The sequence below is a fragment of the Haemorhous mexicanus genome, chromosome 34, assembly GCF_027477595.1.
Source record: "Haemorhous mexicanus isolate bHaeMex1 chromosome 34, bHaeMex1.pri, whole genome shotgun sequence".
Taxonomy (NCBI): Eukaryota; Metazoa; Chordata; class Aves; order Passeriformes; family Fringillidae; genus Haemorhous; species Haemorhous mexicanus.
Window position 1 is genome coordinate 761,262 of NC_082374.1, and position 23,794 is coordinate 785,055.

Here is a 23,794-nt window from a genome sequence, read left to right on the forward strand (position 1 = left end):
GTTGTTAATTAAGCTTAGACATAGAAGTGAAATAGCTATGCTTGTGTTAAAATGCCTGCTTGGATGGGATAACAACCAATGAACACAGGATGACACCTGTACAGATATGTCAAATATCAGCACTCACCGTATGAAGACAGTGTGGATCAAGACCCAAAAACTGGAGGTGATAAAGAAAGGACTAAAACCACAACCAAGGAATCTGCATGCTCTAAAAAGGTGGACCCAAGGAGGATCCATGCTAAATAACTCTTGGAACATGTAAACTAGTTTGGGGGAAAAAGTTTACTATGCATAAGGATCTATGAATATGCAACAGGCTGATGTAACAAAAAAGGTATTTCAGGGGATCCCCGAAGATAACAGGGTGCTCTTGGCTGAGGGCCAAGATGCACCCAGCTGTAATACCCTTTGCTTTATGGTCCCTGTCTTCTATTGCCCTTTATTAAACTTTTAAAATTTTCACAGGAGAGTGAACGTTTTTTTCACGCCACCCAAAATGCTGTGTTCAGTTCTGACCACCATTAAGAAATCCAAGAGCAAACTGAAAGCTGACTACAGAACCTTGCAAAATCACATCTGAGAACATTTTGTTTTAAAATCTCAAATATTAACAGAAGCTGAGAAAGTAAACTACATTACAAAACAAGGTTCCAACACTGGGACTAGAAGAGCTCAGGCAATGCATCTGATTGGAATGAGCCCTCTCTTTCTGACATGTGAGCAATGCCATCGAATTTCCCAAACCAGGGAAATACAGAGCCCTGGCAGCAGCAGCTTCACACACAGCAATGACACAGAACAGGGCAGGGGAAGCAGCTGCCAAAATTATTACTTCTACTTGCAATTAAGAACTTTGGTTTCAAGTTCTACTACAGACACTCTTAATATAAAGTCAAAAGGACTAAAAAGTACTAGTAATAACTGTAATATTAGTAGCAAAAATAGAGATAATAGCAATAATAAGATTGAATAATGGTAATAAAACCCTACCATACTTATACTAGGTTTGCATGGCCAGGGCTTGGTAAGAGGGGGCTCTAGGAGCACCTTCTGTGAGAGGGTGATGGAAGCACCTGCTCCTCCGTGTCCCACAGAGGCAATGCCAGCTGGCTCCAGGACAGACCAGCCACTGGCCAAGGCTGGGCCAGCTGGAAAAGGTAGAAATGCCTTTGGGATAAGAGATTTAAGGAAAAGAAAATCCGTTATCATGTAGTTGTAACTGTGACCAGGGTGAGAACATGTGAGAGGAACAACTCGGCACACCCCCAGGGCAGGAGGAGGGGCAGGAGCTGCTGCAGGGGCTGGAGCTGATTGCCATGAGATTCCCTGGTGCAGTCCGTGGTGAAGCAGCTGGGCCCCTGCAGCCCATGGAGGGCACAGAGAGCAGAGATGCACCTGCAGCACCTGAGGAGCCCGTGCTGGAGCTGGGGGATGCCTGAGCTGGAGCAGGGACCTGGCAGGACTTGTGAGCCCATGGGAGAGTGAGGCACACTGCAGCAGTTTGTGAAGAGCTGCTGTCCATGAGATGAATTCACCTTGGAGACATTCATGAAGTGTCTCCAGGAGGGACCCCATGGTGCAGCAGGGGAACGACTCCTCTCTCCGAGCAGCAGGAAAAACAACAGGTGATGACCTGACCAGAACCCCCAATGCCTGTCACCCTACACCCTCTGGGGGAGGAGGTAGAGCTGGGAAGGAGAAAGGGATGGGCAGAAGGTGGTTTTGAAGCTTTATTTTACTTCTCACTATCCTGCTCGGATTGATAGCAATAAATTCAATTAACGTCTCTAATTTTTTGCCCATTATGGCATTTGCTGAGAGATCTGTCCCAGCCCTTAACTCAACCCATGAAGACAATTCTTTTTTCTCTCTCCTCTCCCTCTCTGGAGGGGAGAGAGCAGCTTTGGTGGGTGCCTGACATCCAGCACTGCTCCTTGTGATGCCACAGGCCCTCCGAGTGTCCCGAGTGTGGGAAGAGCTTCTCCCAGAGCTCAGCCTTGACCCATCACCAATGGAGGCACCACTAAGGGAAGCCCTGCAAGTGCCCTGAGTGTGGGAAGAGCTTTGTGTGCTGCTCCAGCTCCATCCCCCATGGGAATATCCACACTGGATGATCCCTGGTGATCCCCAGTGGGCAGAGCCCCAGTGATCCATGGTGCCGGGGATCCGTGTTGGGAAGACAACCTGGCTGGGGGGCTCCAATTCTTCCTGGCTCCCTGTGCCCTTGATTTCCTTTTAATTTCTCTTTGCCCTTTCAAAAAAACCAAAAACTGGATAAAAAGAAAGATGTTGAACTAAGGCAGGGATGGGGACATGGGGGAATCTTCCAAGGGATGTGGTGGATGCTTGGTTCGAGGGAGCTGAGGGTTCCTGGGAGGGACGTGGGGGTTGCTCAGGGCTTTGGGCACCCCCAGCCAAGCAGGGTGTGCACTGGGAGACCCCGGTGGAGGTTCTGGGGCAGGTGATCAAGGAGCCCCTAGCCCAGGACTGTCCCCATGTCCCCTCGTCCCAGTTCCTGGTGTCCCCTGTGCAGGATCCCTCTCTCCCTGTTTTCACCCCCCTCTCGCCCACCCGTTCCCATGTCACTCCACTCTGGGACCCGTTGTGCTCCCATCCCAGCGTGAACCCCATTCCTGGTCTCATTTCCTGTTTCTGTCCCATATTCCCTGTCCTGTTCCTATTCCTGGTCCCAATGCTACTCTCAGATTTCCATTCCTGTATTCCCTGTCCCGTTCCGATATTCCCATTCCCGATCCCATTACAGGTCCCTCTCCCATATCCCTGGTCCCAATGCTCTGTGGAGAGTTTTGTGGAGACGTGGCTTGAAGAGAAGGGACATGACAAAATACAGCTGGTAAAACAATAGGCCTTGAGCAAGAGGCCTTGGGCAAGGGCACAGTATCCTTGAGCAAGAGGTTATACGATAACAGGATGCAGAAGCAGGAACTAGCTAGGGTGGAGAAAACACAGGCATCCTGAGTATGTGGCAACAGAGGCGGAGCTGACCTTTTATAGCGAACCAATAATGAGCTTTATTTTTGCAATATGCATGAGCCTTATTATCATTGTTATAAGAGCACGCATGTTAAATCAATAAACAGAGATTTGTTGATCATCATCGGATGTGCTTGTCTCCCGTCGACTCCGTCAATGCTCCTCTCAGATTTCCATTCCTGTATTCCCTGTCCCATTCCCATATTCCCATTCCCGATCCCATTACAGGTCCCTCTCCCATATTCCTGGTGCTAGACCTGGCCCCTGTCCCCATTCACATCCTTGTATCCAGTCCTGTATTTCCTGTCCCTGTGCCCATTCCCGATCCCAGTATTGGTCCCAGTTCTGTATTCCCAGTCCCATTCCTGAGGGCCGCCTCTCGCATGGGGCCCTGAGGGCTCCACAGCTCGGCCTGGCTGTGCCACACGAACCGTTCAGCCCTGCTGCTGTCCTTGGCCAGCTGCAGAGAGCACAAGGCTTTGGGCATTTCTCAGAGGCCCCAGCTGGCCGGAGCAGCCCCTCCTGCCAGCAGCCGCTGTGCCTCAGAGCCCTCCCTCATCCTGGGGGGCCATAGAGGGGCCATGGGCCTGGAGGAGGCTCCTGTTCTTGAGACCGGAGCAAGGCTGCAGCTCCCGCCTTTGGGCCCTGGGCCGCAGCAGCGCAGGGGAGGCCCAGCTGCAGAGCTCACAGCCCCTGCTGGGTCTCACTTGGACACTTTGGAACACGAATACCCATCCCATGTTCTCTCTGCAGTTGCTGTTTCCATGTTCCCGTCCCGTTCCCATATTCCCGTCTCATATCCGGATCCTGTCCCTGTCCCCGTTCCCATTCCTGGCCCCATTGCCAGTTCCAGTTCCCATTCGCGGTCCGTGTCCCCGTTCCCAGTTCCGCTCTCTGTCCCCTCTCACCGGACACCGCCGCCATCGCTCCGGCCCCCCAGCCCTCACGTCACCGATAAAACCCCGCCCCACTCCCGCCCACCAATCCCAGCGCGCGATCGCCCCTCATTTGCATAACCACGCCCTTTGGTTTGGCCCCGCCCACGGCCGGCTGCAGCCGCGTCCGGGCGCAGTTTGCTCCCAGTTCCCTCCCAGCGCTCCCAGTAAGAGCGGGACTGGCAGGGAGAGCGGTCCTAATTCCTTCCCGCTGATCTCAGGATCCCTCTCGGTGCTCCCAGGATCGCTCCCAGTGCCGCGCGGGAGGGGGCGGCTTTGGAACCTCCCCCAGGGCAGAGCGCGGCTGCTTTTGAGTGTCGGTACTGCCCGGGCCGGGCTGGAAGCGTTGGAGGAGCGGGAGGAAGAGGAGGAGCGGGAGGAGCCCCGATCCCACGCGGTTTCCCCGCTCAGGCTGAAGTTCCCCCGGCTCCTGCTGCATCGCCCCCTCCAGGAGTCACAGGTGAGCGGGGAGGGCGAGCTCGCCCCACATCCATGCGGGGGGCCGCTGGGCGGGTATTTTTTGCGGGACACCGGGCGTTTGGATCTTGCTGGACCCGAAAGCTGAGCCGGAAATGCCCCTGCAGGGATCTTTGGGGAGGTCTCACGTGGCGATCGCTCGGTACCGGAGGGCACAAGGGGGATGGATATTGGGTTTGGGGATCCCCGGGAGAGCCGGAGGGAAACGCGGGAGCCCCGAAGAGGGGAGAACGCAGAGGGGCGATCCCGGAGTCGGGGGACAAACCGGCTGCCTGGAGGGGTGGGGGAGGTTGGGGATGAGCGGGCTCTGGCTCCCCGAGGCTGAAAAGGACGCTGACTTCTCCAGCGGCACTTGGGCAGCGGGACCATCAAACCCTACTCAGTTAGCCTTGTTTTCCCCCCAAACCAGGATTTCCCAAACCTTGGCAGGATGAAAAAGAAGGATGCTGCAAGGAAGAGGAAGATGGCCCAGGAGCCCCATGCAGGTGAGGAGGAAGAAGTCAGTGCCCCTTTCCCCCTCTTTCCTGCTCCATCTCCCAGCCCAGCATGGCCTCCTGCTGCAGGACAGCCCTGCTGCCAAAGCTCTCCTGCTTGGGATGCACTGGGGCATGTCCTTGCCCTTCCCTGTGGCACTGAGGCAAATCCCATCCTGTCCTCTTCCTTCCTCCCTCAGAGCAGGAGCTGAGGATGGAGAACAGGGAGGACAAATCCCCGGGACAGAACCTGGTAGAAGAGGCCGTTTTGAGCAGCTCCACAGCACAGGAATCCAGCGGGGAGGAAAAGTCATGGAGATCCCGCACGAGAAGGGGTTGCAAACTCAGATCATGGGGATCTGAGGAGGAAAGAGCCAGCCTGGGCAGGGGACATGGCCAGAGCTCGGAGCAGGGAGTCCATGAGAAGCTTCAGGATGGGGAGAAGCCCCACAAATGCTCAGAATGTGGGAAGAGCTTCAGGTTTAGATCCTACCTGATCTCCCATTGCAGAATCCACACAGGGGAACGGCCCTACGAGTGTGGGGAGTGTGGGAAGAGCTTCTGCCACAAATCTAACCTCATTGGCCACCAGAGGATCCATACCGGGGAGAGGCGCTACGAGTGTGAGCAGTGCAGGAAGAGGTTTCAGACCAGCTCCCATCTCCTCAGGCATCAGCAGATTCACACAGAGGAGAGGCCCTTCCTCTGCCCCGACTGCGGGAAGGGCTTCAGGGGCAAATCTGAACTTTCCAACCACCAGCACATCCACAATGGGGAGAGGCCCTATGAGTGTCCCGAGTGTGGGAAGGGATTCAGCCGGAGCTCCTACCTGATTGCCCATAAGAGGAACCACACCGGGGAACGGCCCTATGAGTGTGGGCATTGTGGGAAGAGCTTCAGCCGAAGCTCCTGCCTGATCAAACACCAGATAATCCACACCGGGGAACGGCCCTATGAGTGTGATCAATGCAGGAAGAAGTTTCAGACCAGCTCCTGTCTCCTCAGGCACCAGCGCATTCACACTGAGGAGAAGCCCTTCCGTTGTGCCAAATGCAAGAAGGGATTCAGGCACAAGTCCAGCCTTGTCAGCCACCAGCGGATTCACACCGGGGAGAGGCCCTACGAGTGTCCCGAGTGTGGGAAGAGCTTCGCGATGATCTCCACCCTCATTATCCACCACAGGAGGCACACAGGCGAACGGCCCTATGAGTGTCCCCAGTGTGGGAAGAGCTTCAGCACAAGCTCCACCCTGACCCGCCACCAGAGGAACCACACAGGAGAGAGGCCCTACGAGTGTCAGGAATGCAGGAGGAGGTTTCAGACCAGCTCCTCTCTCCTCCTGCACCAGCGCATTCACACAGACGAGAAACCTTTCCGCTGCCCTGACTGCGGGAAGGGCTTCAAGCAGAACACTTCTCTCATCAACCACCAGCGCATCCATACTGGGGAGAGGCCCTACAAGTGTGGGCAGTGTGGGAAGAGCTTCAGCAGCTGGTCTAACTTGACCAGACACCAGAGGAGCCATACTAAGGGTAGCCCTGCGAGTGCCCCGAGTATGGGAAGAGCTCTGTGTACTGCTCCAGCTCCATCCCCCAAGGGAGGATCCTCACAGGATGATCCCCAGTGAGCCCTGGTGGGTAGAGCCCTGGTGGTGATCCATGGTACCAGTGATCCGTGTTGGGAAGACACCTGGCTGGGGTGCTCCACATCCTCCTGGCTTCCTGTGGCCTAGATTTTCTTTTCATTTCTCTTTGTCCTTTCCAAACACCCAAAAGCAGGGTGAAAATAAAGAAGTTGAAGTAAGACAATGATTGGGCCATGGGAGATCCAGGGGATGTAGGGGATGCTGGGTTCAAGGGACTTGAGGGGTCCTGGGAGGGACTTGGGGGTTGCTCAGGCCTTTGGGCACCCGAGGCCAAGCAGCTCTGGCTGAACTTGGAGACCCTGGCAAAAGTTCTGGTGCAGCTGATCAAGGACTCCCTGCCCTGGAACTGTTCCCCTTTCTCACTTCCTGGTGTCCCCTGTCCAGGATTCCCCTCTCCCTGCTGTCACCCCACTTGCTCGCCACACGTTCCCATGTCAGCATGTTTGTCTCGTCCTGCTCCCATCCCAGTCCAAATCTCATTCCCAGTCTCATTCCCTGTCCCATGTTCTCTACCTGGTTGCCATTCCCGTATTCCTAGTCCCATATTCCCTGTCATGTTCCCGTATTCCCAGTCCCGCATTTCTTTATTCCCTGTCCCGTTTCCATAGTCCCAGTCTCACTCCCCTACTCCTTTTTCTAATCCTGATCCCATCTCCCTACTCCCCATCCCATATTCTCGCTCTGGTTGCCATTTTCAAATTCCATGTCCCATTCCAATATTCCCATCCCCGGTTCCATTCCAGGTCCTTCTCTGTATTCCCTGTCCCGTTCCCGGTCCTTGTCCCCATTCCTGATGTCATTCCCAGTCTCTGTCTTGTATTTCCAGTCCCATTCCCAGTTGCTTATTCGCAGTCCATGTCCCCATTTGCAGTCCTGGTCCCTGTCTCTTATTTTGAGTCCCATTCCCAGTTCCAGCCGCCATCGCTCCGGCCCCCGCCGGGTCCTTACGTCACAGAGAAAACCCCGCCCTGCTCCCGCCCACCAATCCCAGCGCGCGATCGCTCCCTCATTTGCATAATCACGCCCTTCGGTTTGGCCCCGCCCACGGCCGGCTGCAGCCGCGTCTAGGCGCTGTTTGCTCCCAGTTCCCTCCCAGCGCTCCCAGTAAGAGCGGGACTGGCAGGGAGAGCGGTCCCGATTCCTTCCCATTGTTCTTACTATCATTCCCGGTGCTCCCAGGATCGCTCCCAGTGCCGCGCGGGAGGGGGCGGCTTTGGAACCCCCCCCTCAGGGCACAGCGCGGCTGCTTTTGAGTGTCATTACTGCCCGGGCCGGGCTGGAAGCGGAGGAGGAGCGGGAGGAAGAGGAGGAGCGGGAGGAGCTCCAATCCCACGCGGTTTCCCCGCTCTGGCTGCATCTGAAGTTCTCCCGGCTCCTGCTGCATCGCCCCCTCCAGGAGTCACAGGTGAGCGGGGAGGGCGAGCTCGCCCCACATCCATGCGGGGGGCCGCTGGGCGGGTATTTTTTGCGGGACACCGGGCGTTTGGATCTTGCTGGACCCGAAAGCTGAGCCGGAAATGCCCCTGCAGGGATCTTCGGGGAGGTCTCACGTGGCGATCACTCGGTACCGGAGGGCACAAGGGTGATGGATATTGGGTTTGGGGATCCCCGGGAGAGCCGGAGGGAAACGCGGGAGCCCCGGAGAGGGGAGAGCGCAGAGGGGCGATCCCGGAGTCGGGGGACAAACCGGCTGCCTGGAGGGGTGGAGGAGGTTGGGGATGAGTGGGCTCTGGCTCCCCGAGGCTGAAAAGGACGCTGACTTCTCCAGCGGCACTTGGGCAGCGGGACGATGAAACCCTACTCAGTAAGCCTTTTTTTTTCCCCCAAACCAGGATTTCCTAAACCTTGGCAGGATGAAAAAGAAGGATGCTGCAAGGAAGAGGAAGATGGCCCGGGAGACCCAGGCAGGAGAGGAAGAAGTCAGTGCCCCTTTCCCCCTCTCTCCTGCTCCATCTCCCAGCCCAGCATGGCCCCCAGCTGCAAAACAACCCTGCTGCCAAAGCTCTCCTGCTTGGGATGCACTGGGGCATGTCCTTCCCCTTGCCTGTGGCACAGTGACAAATCCCATCCTTTCCTTTTCCTTCCTCCCCCAGAGCTGGAGCTGAGGATGGAGAGCAGGGACGACAAATCCCCGGGACAGAACCTGGTGGAAGAGGCCGTTGTGAGCGGCTCCACGGCGCAGGAACCCAACGGGGAGGAAAAGCCCTGGAGATCCCGCACGAGGAGGGGCTGCAAACTCAGATCACGGGGATCTGAGGAGGAAAGACACATTCCGGGCCATGGAGGTGGCCGAAGCTCAGTGCTGGGGGTGCATGAGCAGCTTCAGGATGGGGAGAAGCCCCACAAGTGCTTAGAATGTGGGAAGAGCTTCAGGTGGAGATCCTGCTTGATCGTCCACCAGATGATCCACACCGGGGAGAGGCCCTATGAGTGTGGGGAGTGTGGGAAGGGCTTTATCCAGAGCCACAACCTGATTGTCCACCAGAGGAGCCACACGGGAGAGAGGCCTTACCAGTGTGATCAATGCAAGAAGAGCTTCCTGCGCACCGGTGATCTCCTCGTGCACCAGCGCTCACACACAGATGAGAGGCCCTTCCTCTGCCCCGACTGCGGGAAAGGCTTCAACCGCATCTCCACCCTCAACAGGCACCGGCGCATCCACACTGGGGAGAGGCCCTATGAGTGTGGTAAATGCAAGAAGAGGTTTCACCAGGTCTCCCATCTCCTCAGTCACCAGATCATTCACACTGGAGAGAGGCCCTTCCTCTGCCCCGACTGCGGGAAGGGCTTCAACTACCTCTCCACCCTCAACAGGCATCGGCGCATCCACACTGGGGAGAGGCCCTACAATGTGGGCAGTGTGGGAAGAGCTTCTCCCAGTGCTCTACCTTGACCCAACACCAACGGGGCCACCACTTAGGGAAGCCCTGCGAGTGCCCTGAGTGCGGGAAGAGGTCCGTGCACTGCTCCAGCTCCATCCCCCAAGGGAGGATCCATGCTGGAAGATCCCCAGTGATCCCCAGTGGGCAGAGCCCCGGTGGTCAGTGGGGCCAGTGATCTGTGTTGGGAAGACACCTGCCTGGTGCGTCCACATCCTCCTGGCTTCCCATGGCCTGGATTCTCTTTTAATTTTTCCTTGTCTTTTCCAAACACCCAAATCCTGGGTTAAAAATAAAGACATTGAACTAAGACAAGGATGGGGATGAGGGGGATGCTGGGTCTGAGGGAGTTGACGGTTCCTGGGACAGATTTGGAGGTTCCTCAGGGCTTTGGGCATCCCACACCCAGCGGCTCCGACTGTGTGGGAGAACCTGGTGGACTTTCTGGGGCCGCTGATCAAGGACCCCCTGCCCTGGAAGTGTCCCCATGTCCTCCCGTCCTGGTTCCTGCTGTTCCCCCTCCAGGATCCCCCTCTCCCTTGATGTTGCCCCCACCCATTCCCTTATCACCAAGCTTCGGGTCTCATCCTGCTCTCATCCGAGTCCGGATCCCATTCCTGGTCTCAATACTTGTCCTTGTCCAATATTCTCTATCTGGTTGCCACTCCTGTATTCCCAGTCTCACATTCCCTGTACTGTTCCCCTTTTCCTATTCCATCTCCCGCTGCCAGTCCTGCCTTCCCATTTCTATATTTCCGGTCCCGTTCGCATTTTCTGATTCCTGATCCTAATCCCTGTCCCTCTCCTGTATTCCCGGTCCCTGTCCAGTATTCACGGACCCTTTTCCCTTTGCTGGTGCCTGTTCCCTTTCGCGGTCCCCGTCCCCATTCCCTGTCCCTGTCGCCGTCCTTGGTCCCCATTTCCCGGTCCCGGTCCCCGTTCCCCCTCCCTGTCCCCTCTCACCGCCGTCCCTCCGCCCCCTCGGCGCAGACGTCACCGAGAAAACCCCACCCCGCTCCCGCCCACCAATCCCAGCGCGCGATCGTTCACATATTTGCATAACCACGCCCTCCCAGCCCGCCGCCGGCTGCAGTCGCGTCCGGGCGCTGTTTGCTTCCAGTTCCCTCCCAGCGCTCCCAGTAAGAGCGGGACTGGCAGGGAGAGCGCTCCCAGTTCCTTCCCGCTGATCTCAGGATCCCTCCCGGTGCTCCCAGGATCGCTCCCAGTGCCGCGCGGAAGGGGGCCGCTTGGGAACCCGCCCAGGGCAGAGCGCGGATGCTTTTGGGTGTCGGCACATGCCCGAGCCGGACTGGGAGCTGAGGAGGAGCGGGAGGAAGAGGAGGGAGAGAAGGAGGAGCAGGGGCAGGAGAAAGAGGAGGGACAAAGGAAGAGGAGGAGCAGCCCCGACCCTGCTCCGGCCGCTGCTCTCCCGGATTCACCGGCATCGACCCCCCGGAACCCGCAGGTGAGTGGGGAGGGGGAGCTCGCCACAAATCCATCGGGGGGCGTCTCCGGGAGGGTTTTTTTGTGGGGCAGGACCCCAAAGCCGAGCTGGAAATGGCCCTGGAGGGATCTTGGAGAGGTCTCAGGTGGCGATCGCGCTGTACCAGCGTGCACAGGGGCAATCTCGGGTTTGAGGATTCCCGGGAGAGCCGGAGGGAACGCGGGAGCCCCGGAGCGAGGAGAGCGTAGAGGGGCGATCCCGGAGCCGGGGGAATAACTATAAGCCCGGAGGGGTGGGGGAAGCTGGGGGTGAGCGGGCTCCAGGCCCCCAAGGCTGAAAGGTGGGATGACTTCTCCAGCTGCACTTCGGCAGCGGGACCATCAAAGCCAACGCACTCAGCCCTTGTTCTCCCTCAAACCAGGATTTCCCATTGCCAAACCTTGGCAGGATGAAAAAGAAGGTTGCTGCAAGGAAGAGGAAGATGGCCCGGGAGCCCCAGGCAGGTGAGGAGGAAGAAGTCAGTACCCCTTTCCCCCTCTCTCCTGCTCCATCTCCCAGCCCAGCATGGCCCCCGGCTGCAGGACAGCCCTGGGGGGATCTCCATCCCCTTGCCTGTGGCACAGAGGTAAATCCCATCCTGTCCTTTTCCTTCCTCCCCCAGAGCAGGAGCTGAGCATGGATAGCAGGGAGGACAAATCCCCGGGACAGAACCTGGTGGAAGAGGCCGTTTTGAGCGGCTCCACAGCACAGGAATCCAATGGGGAGGAAAAGCCCCGGAGATCCCGCACGAGGAGGGGCTGCAAACGCAGATCACGGGGATCTGAGGAGGAAAGACCCACCCTGGGCCATGAAGGCAGCCAGAGCTCGGAGCTGGCGGTCCATGAGCAGCTTCAGGATGGGGAGAAGCCCCACAAGTGCTCAGAATGTGGGAAGAGCTTCAGGTGGAGATCCTCCCTTATCCGCCACTGCAGAATCCACACCGGGGAGAGGCCCTATGAGTGTGGGGTGTGTGGGAAGAGCTTCAACACAAGGTCCTACCTGATTGTTCACCAGAGAATGCACAGTGGAGAGAGGCCCTACCAGTGTTCCCATTGTAGGAAAAGTTTCATGCTGAGCTCTCACCTGATTGACCACCTGCGCATCCACACCGGAGAGAGGCCCTATGAGTGTGGGCAGTGTGGAAATAGCTTCAGCAGAAGCTCCCACCTTATTTCCCACCAGAGGACTCACACTGGGGAGAGGCCCTACGAGTGTGATGAATGCAAGAAGAGGTTTCAGACCAGCTCACTCCTCCTCCTGCACCAGCGCTCACACATAGAGGAGCCGCCCTTCCGCTGCCCTGATTGTGGGAAGGGCTTCAGGGTGAACTCCAACTTCGTCAAGCACCAGCGCATCCACACTGGGAAGAGGCCCTCCAGGTGTCCCCAGTGTAGGAAGAGCTTCTCCAGGAGCTGCCAACTGATTGTTCACCAGAGGAGCCACACGGGGGAAAAACCATATGAGTGTGGGCACTGTGGGAAGAACTTCAGTGAGAGCTCAAGCCTGATTGTCCACCTGAGGAGCCACACCGGGGAGAGGCCCTACGAGTGTGGGGAGTGTGGGAAGAGCTTCAGCACAAGCTCCAGCCTCATTGTCCACCAGAGGATCCACACCGGGGAGAGGCCCTACGAGTGTGACCAGTGCAAGAAGAGGTTTCAGACCACCTCCTCTCTCCTCCTGCACCAGCGCATTCACACAGACGAGAAACCTTTCCGCTGCCCTGACTGCAGGAAGGGCTTCAAGCAGAACGCCACTCTCATCAGCCACCGGCGCATCCACACTGGGGAGAGGCCCTACGAGTGTGGGCTGTGTGGGAAGAGCTTCTCCCAGAGCTCTACCTTGACCAGACACCAACGGAGCCAGCACTAAGGGCAGCCCTGTGAGTGCCTGAGTGCGGGAAGAGCACTGTGTACTGCTCCAGCTCCATCCCCCAAGGGAGGATCCTCACAGGATGATCCCCAGTGAGCCCTGGTGGGCAGAGCCCTGGTGGTGATCCATGGTACCAGTGATCCGTGTTGGGAAGACACTTGCCTGGGGTGCTCCACATCCTCCTGTCTCCCTGTGTCCTGGATTTTCATTTCATTTCTCTTTGTCCTTTCCAAATACCCAAAACCAGAGTAAAAAGAAAGACATTGAACTAAGACAAGGTTGGAGACACAGGGGAGATGATCTGGGGATATGGGGGGATGCTGGTTTCAAGGGAGATTGAGCATTCCTGGGAGAGATTTGGGGGTTGCTCAGGGCTTTGGGCACCCCAGGCCACATGACTCTGGCTGTCCTGGGAGACCCTGGTGGAAGTTCCAAGGCAGCTGATCAGGGACCCCCTGCCCTGGAAGTGTCCCCATGTCCCCCTGTCCTGGTTCCTGGTGTCCCCTGTTCCAGATCCCCCTTTTCCTGCTGTGACTTCCCTTGCCCCTCACTGGTTCCCATTTGTGTTTGTTTTGCTGTGATTGGCATTTAGTGAGGAGGGAAGAAGTCACCCATAGAAATGATTTTTTCTGAAAAGAGCTGATGAGAGCTTCTCTGTGCCTAGCAAGACCAATTGCTGCCTAGCTTTGAGAACAGGCATGTTTATAAGCCAATTAAAGCTAGATTCCCTTCTGTGACATTCACATTTTGGTGCGGGCCATTGCTGAGTCCCACCTGCAGTTACTGGATTGTGTTGGCTCCGCTGCTGGATTTTTGGCAGCTTGGCCAAGATTCTGCCACTGTTGAGCTTCGTCCTCAACCACCAGGCAGGGGGAGTGAAAGCCATCAGTCCCTGGCATGCTGCTGCTGTGTTCTAGCCTGGCTACCGAGATCCTGGCCTCCCCTTCAGCACAGCCAGGCTGGCCCAGGTCTCAGCTGAATTTCACCAGAAACTGCCATGCAGAGGGAGGGGAAGCCATCAGCCCGTGTTGTGCTGCTGTTCTAGCCTAGGCTCTCCTGAGATCCTGGCACAGCCCCCTCAGTGCAGCCTGAAATAATGCACTATGACGGCTCCAACCACTGCCTGGCAGGAATCATAGAACCAACAGCAAGAATGATGCAATGCCTGGGTAACATCAACTCCTTCACTGCACAAATGAAACTTACAGACCTTCAATCCTCTCCTGAGTGAGAGAAAAAGATAGATAGACCTGTAGAAGACAACATAAAGACACCAAAGTCAGTAAAAAAGGATTCAAGTCCCAGCCAGAGAAAAATTAAGAAATGCTTTAGTCTTAGGATGAAATCCTCCTGTAAGGCTATAGAAAAGAATGCAATTGATACATCAGACTCTTTTTCCCTGTAACTCATTAAAATGCATTAGAAGGATATAGCGTTTTAATTACCATCATGAACAGAGACACCATTGCTAAGGTGAACAGCTGCCAAAGGAGCTGCAATCCTGATAAGAAGCTTGAACAGAGAGAGACAAAAGTAATGAAGCCACTTTGCTCCCAGGAAGGAAGAAGAAAACGTCTGTTGTCAGAGATGATGATGATTTCAGAGATACATAAAAAGAACCTTTGTTTTTTAACAGTTCATCCTTAAAAATGGCACCCCAATAAGTTAACATAGCCCAAAAACACAGCTGTGGGAAGGCTGTGAAAGATGAGAAGGACTTCACAAATGCAAATTCCCAAACGGCTGCTATTTGTGTAGATTGAAGCCACAAGAACACTGTTTCTTGTAGAGAAATCTCCATAGCCATGGCAAGAAAGACTCCTCTCCCTAAAACTGATGAAAGATTTTTTTAGGACAAGTAAACTGACTGAGAATACCAAATTCATCTCTGGACATTGTCAGTGGGAAAGATAAAAAGCTGTGGGGAGAGGAGGAGAAGTGTTCTAAAAGTTTTATGCTCGTTCTTACTATTTTTTCTTTTAGTCCTATTACTAAAGTTTTCATTATACCCTGTTAAAGTTTTAACCCTACGTTCTTCTAATCCTGTCTCGCAACAAGAAATAAGTAAATAATTCTAGAGAGTACATTAGTATTTAGCCAACACTGAACCCACAATACCTTGTCACCTCACTGCTGGTCCCATCCCAGATCTCTGTCCCACATTCTCTGTCTGGTTGCCATTGCCATATTCCCAGTCCCATACTCCCTGTCCTGTTTCCAGTCCCATATTTCTGGTCCTGCTGCTATTTCCTGCATTTTTTATTTCTATATTCCCTATCCCATTCCCATATTCCCATTCCCAGTCCTGTTCTTGTATTGTCATTTCCCGTCCTGGTCCTATCTTCCTAATTCCCATCTCATTTTCTCTCTCTGTTTGCTCTTTCCATATTCCCTGTCCTGTTCCCATATTCCAAATTATGATCCAATTCCCGGTCTCTCTCCTGTATTCCTGGTCCCTGTCCCCATTCCCGGTCCCGGTTCCCTATTACCTGTCCCTGTACTCATTTCCAGTCCCAGTCCGGTACTCCCGGTCCCTGTCCCCATTCCCAATCCCTGCCCCTATTCCCTGTCCTGGTCCCATTCCTGAGGGCCGCCTCTCACATGGGGCCCTGAGGGCTCCACAGCTCGGCCTGGCTGTGCCACACGAACCGTTCAGTCCTGCTGCTGTCCTTGGCCAGCTGCAGAGAGCACAAGGCTTTGGGCATTTCTCAGAGGCCCCAGCTGGCCGGAGCAGCCCCTCCTGCCAGCAGCCGCTGTGCCTCAGAGCCCTCCCTCATGCTGGGGCCATGGAGGGGCCATGGGCCTGGAGGAGGCTCCTGTTCTTGAGACCGGAGCAAGGCTGCAGCTCCCGCCTTTGGGCCCTGGGCCGCAGCAGCGCAGGGGAGGCCCAGCTGCAGAGCTCACAGCCCCTGCTGGGTCTCACTTGGACACTTTGGACCACGAATACCCATCCCATGTTCCCTCTGCAGTTGCTGTTTCCATGTTCCCGTCCCGTTCCCATATTCCCCTCCCTGGTCCTTGTCTCCATTTGCGGACCCTGTCCCCATCGCTGGTCCCATTCCTGATCCCTATCCCCTTCCCGGTGCCATTCTCGGTCCCTGTCCCCATTCCCTGTGCCATTTCTGGTCCCTGTCCGCATTCCTGGTGCCCTTCCCGGTCCCGGTCCCCACTCCCAGTCTCTGTCCCTAGTCCCTGTCCCTTTCCTCGGTCCCATTCCCTGTCCCCATTCCCGCACTCTGTCCCCTCTCACCGCCGCCATTGCTCCGGCCTCCCCGGCCCTCACATAACCGATAAAACCCCGCGCTGCTCCCGCCCACCAATCCCAGGACGCGGTTGCTCCTATATTTGCATAACCACGCCCTTCCATTTGATCCCGCCCACCGCCGGCTGCAGCCCCGTCCGGGCGCTGTTTGCTCCCAGTTCCCTCCCAGCGCTCCCAGTAAGAGCGGGACTGGCAGGGAGAGCGCTCCCAATTCCTTCCTGCTGATCTCAGAATCTGTCCTGGTATTCTCACTATCGTTCCCGGTGCTCCCAGTATCCCTCCCAGTGCTGCGTGGGAAGGGGCGGGGGGGGAGCTGTTTCGGAACCCCTCCAGGCAGAGCGCGGCTGCTTTTAGGTTTCGTCACTGCCCGGGCCGGGCTGGGAGCGGAGGAGGAGCGGGAGGAGCGGGAGGAAGAGGAGGAGCAAAAGGAAAGGGAAAGTGAGGAGCGGGAGGAACAGGAGGAGCAGGAAGAGGAGATATGAAAGAGGAAAAGGAGGAGCGAGAAAAGGAGCAGCGCCAAGACCGCGCCGTTCCGCTGCCCGAGCTCACCCGGTTCTACAGGCATCGCCCCTCCCGGAACCCGCAGGTGAGCGGAGAGGGGGAGATGGCCCCAAATCCCCCTCTTTCCTGCTCCATATCCCAGCACGGCCCCCGGCTGCAGGACAACCCTACTGCCAGCACCGTCCTGCCAGGGATGCACCCTTTCCCTTCCCTGTGGGACGGAGGCAAATCCCATCCTCTCCTTGTCCTTCCTCCCCCAGAGCAGGAGCTGAGGATGGAGAGCAGGGAGGACAAATCCCCGGGGCAGAACCTGGTGGAAGAGGCCGTTTTGATCGGCTCCACGGCGCAGGAACCCAATGGGGAGGAAAAGTCCTGGAGATCCCGCACGAGGAGGGGCTGCAAACGCAGATCACAGGGATCTGAGAGGGAAAGACCCAGCCTGGGCCGGGGAGGCGGCCAGAGATCGAGCCAGAGCTCAGAGCTGGGGGTCGATGAGCAGCTCCATGATGCGGAGAAGCCCCACAAGTGCTCAGAATGTGGGAAGAGCTTCAGTCATAGATCTGAGCTGATCCGCCACATGGGAATCCACACTGGAGAACGGCCCTACGAATGTGATAAATGCAGGAAGAGGTTTCAGACCAGGTTCTGTCTTGTCAGACATAAGCGCATTCACACAGAGGAGAGGCCCTTCCACTGCCCCGACTGCTTGAAGGCCTTCAGGAACAAATCCAGCCTCATCACCCACCTGCGCATCCACAGCGGGGTGAGGCCCTATGAGTGTCCTGAGTGTGGGAAGAGCTTCACCCAGAGCTCCACCCTGACTGCCCACCTGAGAACCCACACTGGGGAACGGCCCTACGAATGTGCAGAGTGTGGGAAGGGCTTCAGGACAAGCTCTGAACTGACCATCCACCAGAGAAACCACACTGGGGAACGGCCTTTTGAGTGTGGGGAATGTGGGAACAGCTACCAGAGGAGGTGCCACCTGAACCGCCACATGGGAATCCACACAGGGTGGAAACACAGGCCCACCAAGTGTAAATGTGGGAGGTGTGGGAAGAGCTTCAGATCGAACTCTGAACTGATTGTCCACCAGAGGATTCACACGGGGGAGCGGCCCTTTGCGTGTGGGGAGTGTGGGAAGAGCTTCATGTCAAAGTCCCACCTAATCTACCACCAGAGAAGCCACACTGGGGAGAGGCCCTACGAGTGTGATAAATGCAGAAAGAGGTTTCAGACCAGCTCCTATCTCCTTATACACCAGCGCATTCACACAGATGAGAGGCCCTTCCGCTGCCCTGACTGTGGGAAGGGCTTCAAGAGGAACTCCACCCTCACCAACCACCGGCGCATCCACACCAGGGAGACACCCTATGAGTGTCCCGAGTGTGGGAGGAGATTCCGGCAGAGCTCAGCCTTGAGCCACCATCAACAAAGGCACCACTGAGGGCAGCCCTGAGAGTGCCCCAAGTTCAGGAAGAGCTTTGTGTGCTGCTCCTGCTCCATCCCCTATGGGAGATCCACCCTGGATGATCCCCAGTGAGCCCCAGTGATCCGTGGTGCCAGTAATCCGTGTTGGGAAGACACCTCCCTAGGGGCTCCACATTCTCCTGGCTCCCTGTGGGCACCTGGAAACAGACCAACATCAGAAATCTGATGTGGAGGGCAGATTTGTCGACTTCTGACCCCAGAAAAAACTCACTTTTTGCATCTTCTGATGTCATCAAGGAACACTGGATGGCCTTGGAGATCTTCTCCAACATAAATCCATCATTTTAATTTTCTCTGGCCCACGGGCATCTTCCACAGCCAAATGGGGACAAACTGCGGTAAAACCTCTGATTTTGGAGGCAGCGGGGTAGAAACCTCTCCAAAAAAGGTTCTTCCCACCCACTCAAGGACATGATTGCTCTGCCGGCAGGGACACATAAAATTTTTTTTTTTTTTGGCCTTGAAACAAAAAGGTTTTTGTTCATGTCTTTGAAAGCCCTGAAAGTGGAGTAAAAATACATTGAACTAAGGCATAGATGGGGACATGTGAGAGCATGGGAAACGTGGATGGGGACATGAATTAGGACAGCATCAGTGCCACCACCTGTGCCACCACGGTGCTACCAGCACCTTCATCTTGGACATGGTCAAGCGCTGCCTCTGTCACCACTGCAGTGTCCCAGCCAAATGTCACCACTCATTAGGGCACGATGGGGACCTTGTTCAGCTGGTGACAAGTGTCCCAAAAGCGATTGACAGGCACCAGTGTTTCCCAGGACCCCTGCACTCAGCGGACCCTGACTGCCCCTGGGGACAGGGGAAGGGTCAGTGTCACCTGGGGGCCCATGTGGCCCCATGCTGGGTGTCACCAGAGGTATCCTAATGGCAGTTTCCCCACACTGGTGGCAACATTGTCCTCTGATGTGTGTCCTGGTGGCATCACATGCCTGTAAAAAAGCCACAGGGGCAAGCTTCTTAGCCGGATAGTTGATTCCCTGTAGGGTCAGAGCGCCCCAGGCAAGCAGTATCAGGGCCGGATATCTCAGCCCTCCGGGGGCTGGGTGCCCGAGCCCGAACTGCTGCACAGCCGTGGCCCCTTAGCAAGCTCAGTGATTGTCAGCTCTTAGTGATATCAGCTCTTTTATGGTTTCAGCTCTTAGCTTGCCAAGGGGCTCTGGCTGGTCATGGCTTTCAGAAGAGCAGACGAGGAGAGAGAGAGAAGGCAGGCATCGGCTTTTCCACGATGGTTTGTTTTGAGGGATTCGCAAAGGGTCCGAATGCTTTTCTAACAAAATGGGCCAAGACAGCCCCTTTTATAGGGTTAGGGGGGCTTGGAAACTGACCAGTTGTAAGGGTTAGGGAAACTAGCCTGTGGGGTCACAGAGAGATAAGCAGGCCTGGAGGACTGGAGTGAAGACTTCTGGTTCAATTCCTATGACTTAGCATTTTCTTATCTCTAAGCATTTCTCCACGGGGCTGTAGCTGGCCCCATGTCTGCTACACATGCCCTCTGCTCGGTTTGTCCTCATTCCCCACTGTGATTCCTGTCATCCCTCTGAGTGTCCCTGTCCCCCCTGTGACTCTCTGTTCCCATCTCCCGTGTGTGTCCCTGTACCCTTCCATCTGTCCCTGTCCCTGTCCCCCACCCCTGGGGGGGACAAAGTCCCTGAGGTCCTGGCCCATGTTTCAGAGGGTGTCCCCACATCCTTCAAGGTGTCTTCGTGTCCCTCAGGATGTTCCCATGGCTGCTTCTGGTGCTGAGCACCTGTGCCTGCCCCAGCACAGGTAGGGACATGCCACAACAACCCTGTGACACCAGATGACATCCCATGACACCTTTTGTCCTCTGATTTTGGGTCCTTTCCCCCCACTTTGGGACATTTCCCCCTGGTTTGGATCCTTTCCCTTTCTTTTGTGTCCCGTCTCCCTATTTTGTGTCTTTTCCTCCCTATTTTGGATCCTTTCTCTGTCATTTGGGTCCTTTCCCTGTTTTGGGTCACTTCCCCCCAATTTAAGGGTCTGTTCCCCCCTATTTTGGATCCTTTCTCTCTTTTCCATTTTTTCTCCCAAATTTGGGAGCCCTCCTCTTGCTTTTGGCACATTGTTGGATGGATCCCCGCTCCAACCCCCCTCCACCCCTTACCCCTCTGACCCTCCTCCCCCTGTCCCCCCAGGCTTTTCCCCACCTGTGTCCCCAACTGTCCCCCCTGCACCACATGGACTTGGTGCTCACCATCCTGGATGCCCTCAAGTCCCCAGCCCAGGACTGTGGATTTCCTTGTTCAGGACATCCAGAGCTTGCCTGGCTTCCAGGGGACACCAGTGGCAACAGGGCTTCCTGGGGTGTGTGGCCTGATTGGGTTGGTAAGAGGGAGTTTGGGGTCATCATGGGACTGACCGTGGGTCTTGTCCACTCTGCAGTGAGGAGTGGCCCTGGCTGGGGAGCCTGGGATGGACAGGAGCAGGAGAGGTTGGACCCTGGTCCAGATGGATACCACAGCCATGGATCCCAGTCTGGATGGACCCTGGTCCAGATGGACACCAGAGCCATGGATCCCGCTCTGGATGGACACTGGTCTGGATCGGCACCAGAGCCATGGATCCCAGTCTGGATGGACCCTGGTCCAGATGGACACCAGAGCCATGGATCCCACTCTGGATGGACACTGGTCCGGATGGACTCCAGAGCCATGGATCCCAGCTAGACTCTGGTCTGGACAGCCCCTGGCCCAGCAGCCCCCCAGCCCAGATGACCACCAGCCTGGCCACACCCTGGCCCATCCCACTGTCCCACCAGCCCATCCCAGTAGCCCCCAACCCAAAATCTCCCAAAATAAACCCAATTCCAGAACATCAGCTCTGGGTGATCCCTGCAGAGTGATGGGGAAACTGAGGCACAGGCAGGTGAGGTGACTTTGTGGTGACAGGAGTGGACTTTGGGACCCACCCTGGAGACTCCAAAATGAGCACCTACCCCCCAAATCGTCATCTCAGCATCCTGGGCCCCCAGCTGTCACATCAGGGGGACTACAGGAGCCGTTGAGACCCTGCAGTCCCTTTGAGGGGTGACCCACGCTGTCCCCCCAGTGTCACTGGCGTGTCCCCAGTGGGAGCAGCAGCATCACCTCCTGGGGCAGAGGTGAAGGAGGAGGAGGAGGGTGGGGGGATTGCAGGGTCGCACAGCATCCTTGGGGGTGAAAGTGGTGAGGGAGACCCCAAAAATGCAGTCAACCCCCCTCCTGTAGAATGTGGGCCACCCCTCCCTCTTTTGGGTGCTGGTGGCAAACTGGCGGGTGGTGGTGACAAAAAAGCACAGGTGCCACTTCGGGGATGTCAAAGAGAGGGGGTTCTGTGGTGCCACCAAGTCCCCCCACCCCCCTTCCTGCTGAGGGGATGACAAAGGGAGAATGAGAGGGGTCTCTAGGGTGTGGGGGAGGAAGGGGAAGTGCGGCAGCGGTGCAAACTAAACAACTACGGTCCCACCTGCACCCGGGACATGGGGGTGGCAGGGCACCTGTCTGCCTGCCACCACATCACCATGTCACCCTGTCCCTGGCATTGGTGGGGACTGTGGAGGGCTAGCACAGGTCCCCACTGGGTGGGGACCCCCTAGACGGGCAGGAGAACCCAAAAAATTGGGACCCTTGGAGTGGGCACCCAAAAAATTAGGACACCTGGATGTTAGATTTGGAACCCCAAATAGTGGGGACCCCTAAGGTGGGGATGCCCCCCCCACCATGCCCAAATCCAGCCCCTGGAGTCCCCAAAGTGACTACCCCCATCCCTACCCTCCACCCCACAACCCCAAACCCAGCCCCAAAATTACTCCCTCCATCCCACCACCCCCAAATCCAGCCCCAGGACCACCCAAAATTACTCTTCCCATCTCACCATCCTCAAATTCACCGCTCTGAACCCCCAAACTCTACTCCTGCCCCTCCCCAACTGATGGAGGCGGAAGCCCCCCCTGGCTTGCCCCGAGCTCTCCGCCCTACTGAAGACCTACAAGTGGTGCACTGCAACTGCTGCCACCCCTGGAGGCAACCCTGAGAGGGGTGGGGGGTCCCAGGGCACCAGCACTGGGCACGGCTGGAGGGCAGGCCCCATGCATGGCCTGTCACTGTCACACTGCCACACCCACCAGCGTTGCCCCCCTATGGACATGTATTCCCTGGCACCGTCACGATCATGGTGGCACCTCCATGGCCATGTGCCCCTTAGTGTCACCACACCCATGGTAGCACCTCCATGGCTTCCTGTCCTCTTGTGTCATGACACCCACGGTGGCATTTCCATAGCCACCTGTACCCTCGTGTCATCACACCCTTTGTGGCAACTCCACTGCCCCCTGTGCCCCATCCTGGGACCCCTGGTGGCATGACCAGGACACCCGTCCCCCATCACTGCTACGCCCCCCGTGGGTGACGGGGGCCCCGGAAGCACCCATACCTTGTTCTGTCCCCTCCCATGGCTGGGAAAGCCTCTGCCGAGATCCCCCTTAAAAGCAGCCAGTAGGGAATGGAATTGTTACAGTGTCTCCCACACCTCTGCCCAGTGATCCTCAGGCTCGGTGTTCAAGTCCAAGGAGTCACTGTCCTCCTCAGAGGAGGGAGGTCTTTTGGCAGAGGAGCAGTGCTTCCAGTTAACCGGTGCAGCCCAGTGTTGTGGTAGCCGCCTTCTGGTCACCTTCATGGCTACCTCTGGTTCCGGTGACATGGGAACTGGAAGTGTCATGGCCACTCTAGGTTGAACTTGAAGCGGAAGGGGTGGAAACCACAAGGGGAGGGCCAGGGCCAGTGTTGGGAAGGGTGGTACTGATGGAAAGGGGGCATCCTGATGCCAGGGCGACCATCGACACAATGAGTGGAGGGGAATGCATGGCAGGAGAGGAGCCTGATAACGTAGGAGCAGGAACAGAAAAAGGAGAAGGAGGGTCCTGGGCACCATTTTGCAGTGGTAAGGCGAAATTTGGCGTCACTTGGCCTAAGATGGTGGGTCTCCTCAGAGGGCTGACACCATCTTGGCTAATAAAACTGGACAGGGGAAGTGGGTAAGATGGCATGGGAAGGAGGGTTAGGTTAGGGCTCAGGATGGCATGGCCAGCACCATCCTGAGAGGACAGGAGAGGTCAAGAGATGGCAGAAAGCTGGTGGCATTCCTGCTCCTCTTGGTGGATTCCATCGCTCAACCTCCCCTTAGGGGATGAGGAAGCAGGGATGCGAGGGGAGGAACACAGCAGCTGGGGAGACAACTGGAGATCTAAACGTGTAACTTCTCCCAAACTTTCCCCTGATTTTTTTACTGAATCATAAATAAAACAAAACAAAACAAAAATTAAAACTTCCCAACCTTAAAATTTTCCTCCATTTGTAAAACAAATATATTACCCCAACATTATCCCAAAATTCAAGCGATAAAACTGACTCCCTCACAACGTTAGGAAAGTATTTGAAAAGGAAATTAACAAAAGCTTTCAAATTCCCCTTTGAAAAATGAATTCCCCAAGCAACAAGGGTTAATTTAACTCAGATATAAATCTCCCACTGCAATATGGTGAGTCTTGTGCCCATTCTGCAGTCTTCCCACCCACAAGATTTAAAATGAGAAAACAAAAGGGTGACCCTGACTGTAACATACTCAACTAATGGTGGGTCAACAAAGGATCTTGTGGGGATCCATCGAGGAGAGCAATCCTGTAGTCCGTGACTCTGGGAGGGTTGCCGCTCTCTCCCCTCAGTGTGACCTGATAAAACTCAGAGCTTGCTTTGGGGTAGTGTCTGAC

At 56.2% G+C, this 23,794-nt stretch overlaps 1 protein-coding gene and 1 pseudogene across 1 annotated transcript; both read left to right on the forward strand.

Moving 5' to 3' along the window:
• Positions 1–1,319: 1,319 nt before the first annotated feature.
• LOC132340990 (zinc finger protein 271-like) lies at positions 1,320–9,721 on the forward strand. The gene is given in 6 exon segments (XM_059872255.1): positions 1,320–1,628; positions 1,952–4,392; positions 4,819–4,894; positions 5,083–6,409; positions 8,856–9,373; positions 9,376–9,721. Coding segments are annotated over 5 exon segments (2,787 nt in total). The 5' UTR covers positions 1,320–1,628; positions 1,952–3,735; the 3' UTR covers positions 9,585–9,721.
• Positions 9,722–10,187: 466 nt separating this feature from the next.
• On the forward strand, positions 10,188–20,868 carry LOC132340876 (zinc finger protein 665-like; annotated as a pseudogene).
• The last annotated feature ends 2,926 nt before the right edge of the window (positions 20,869–23,794 follow it).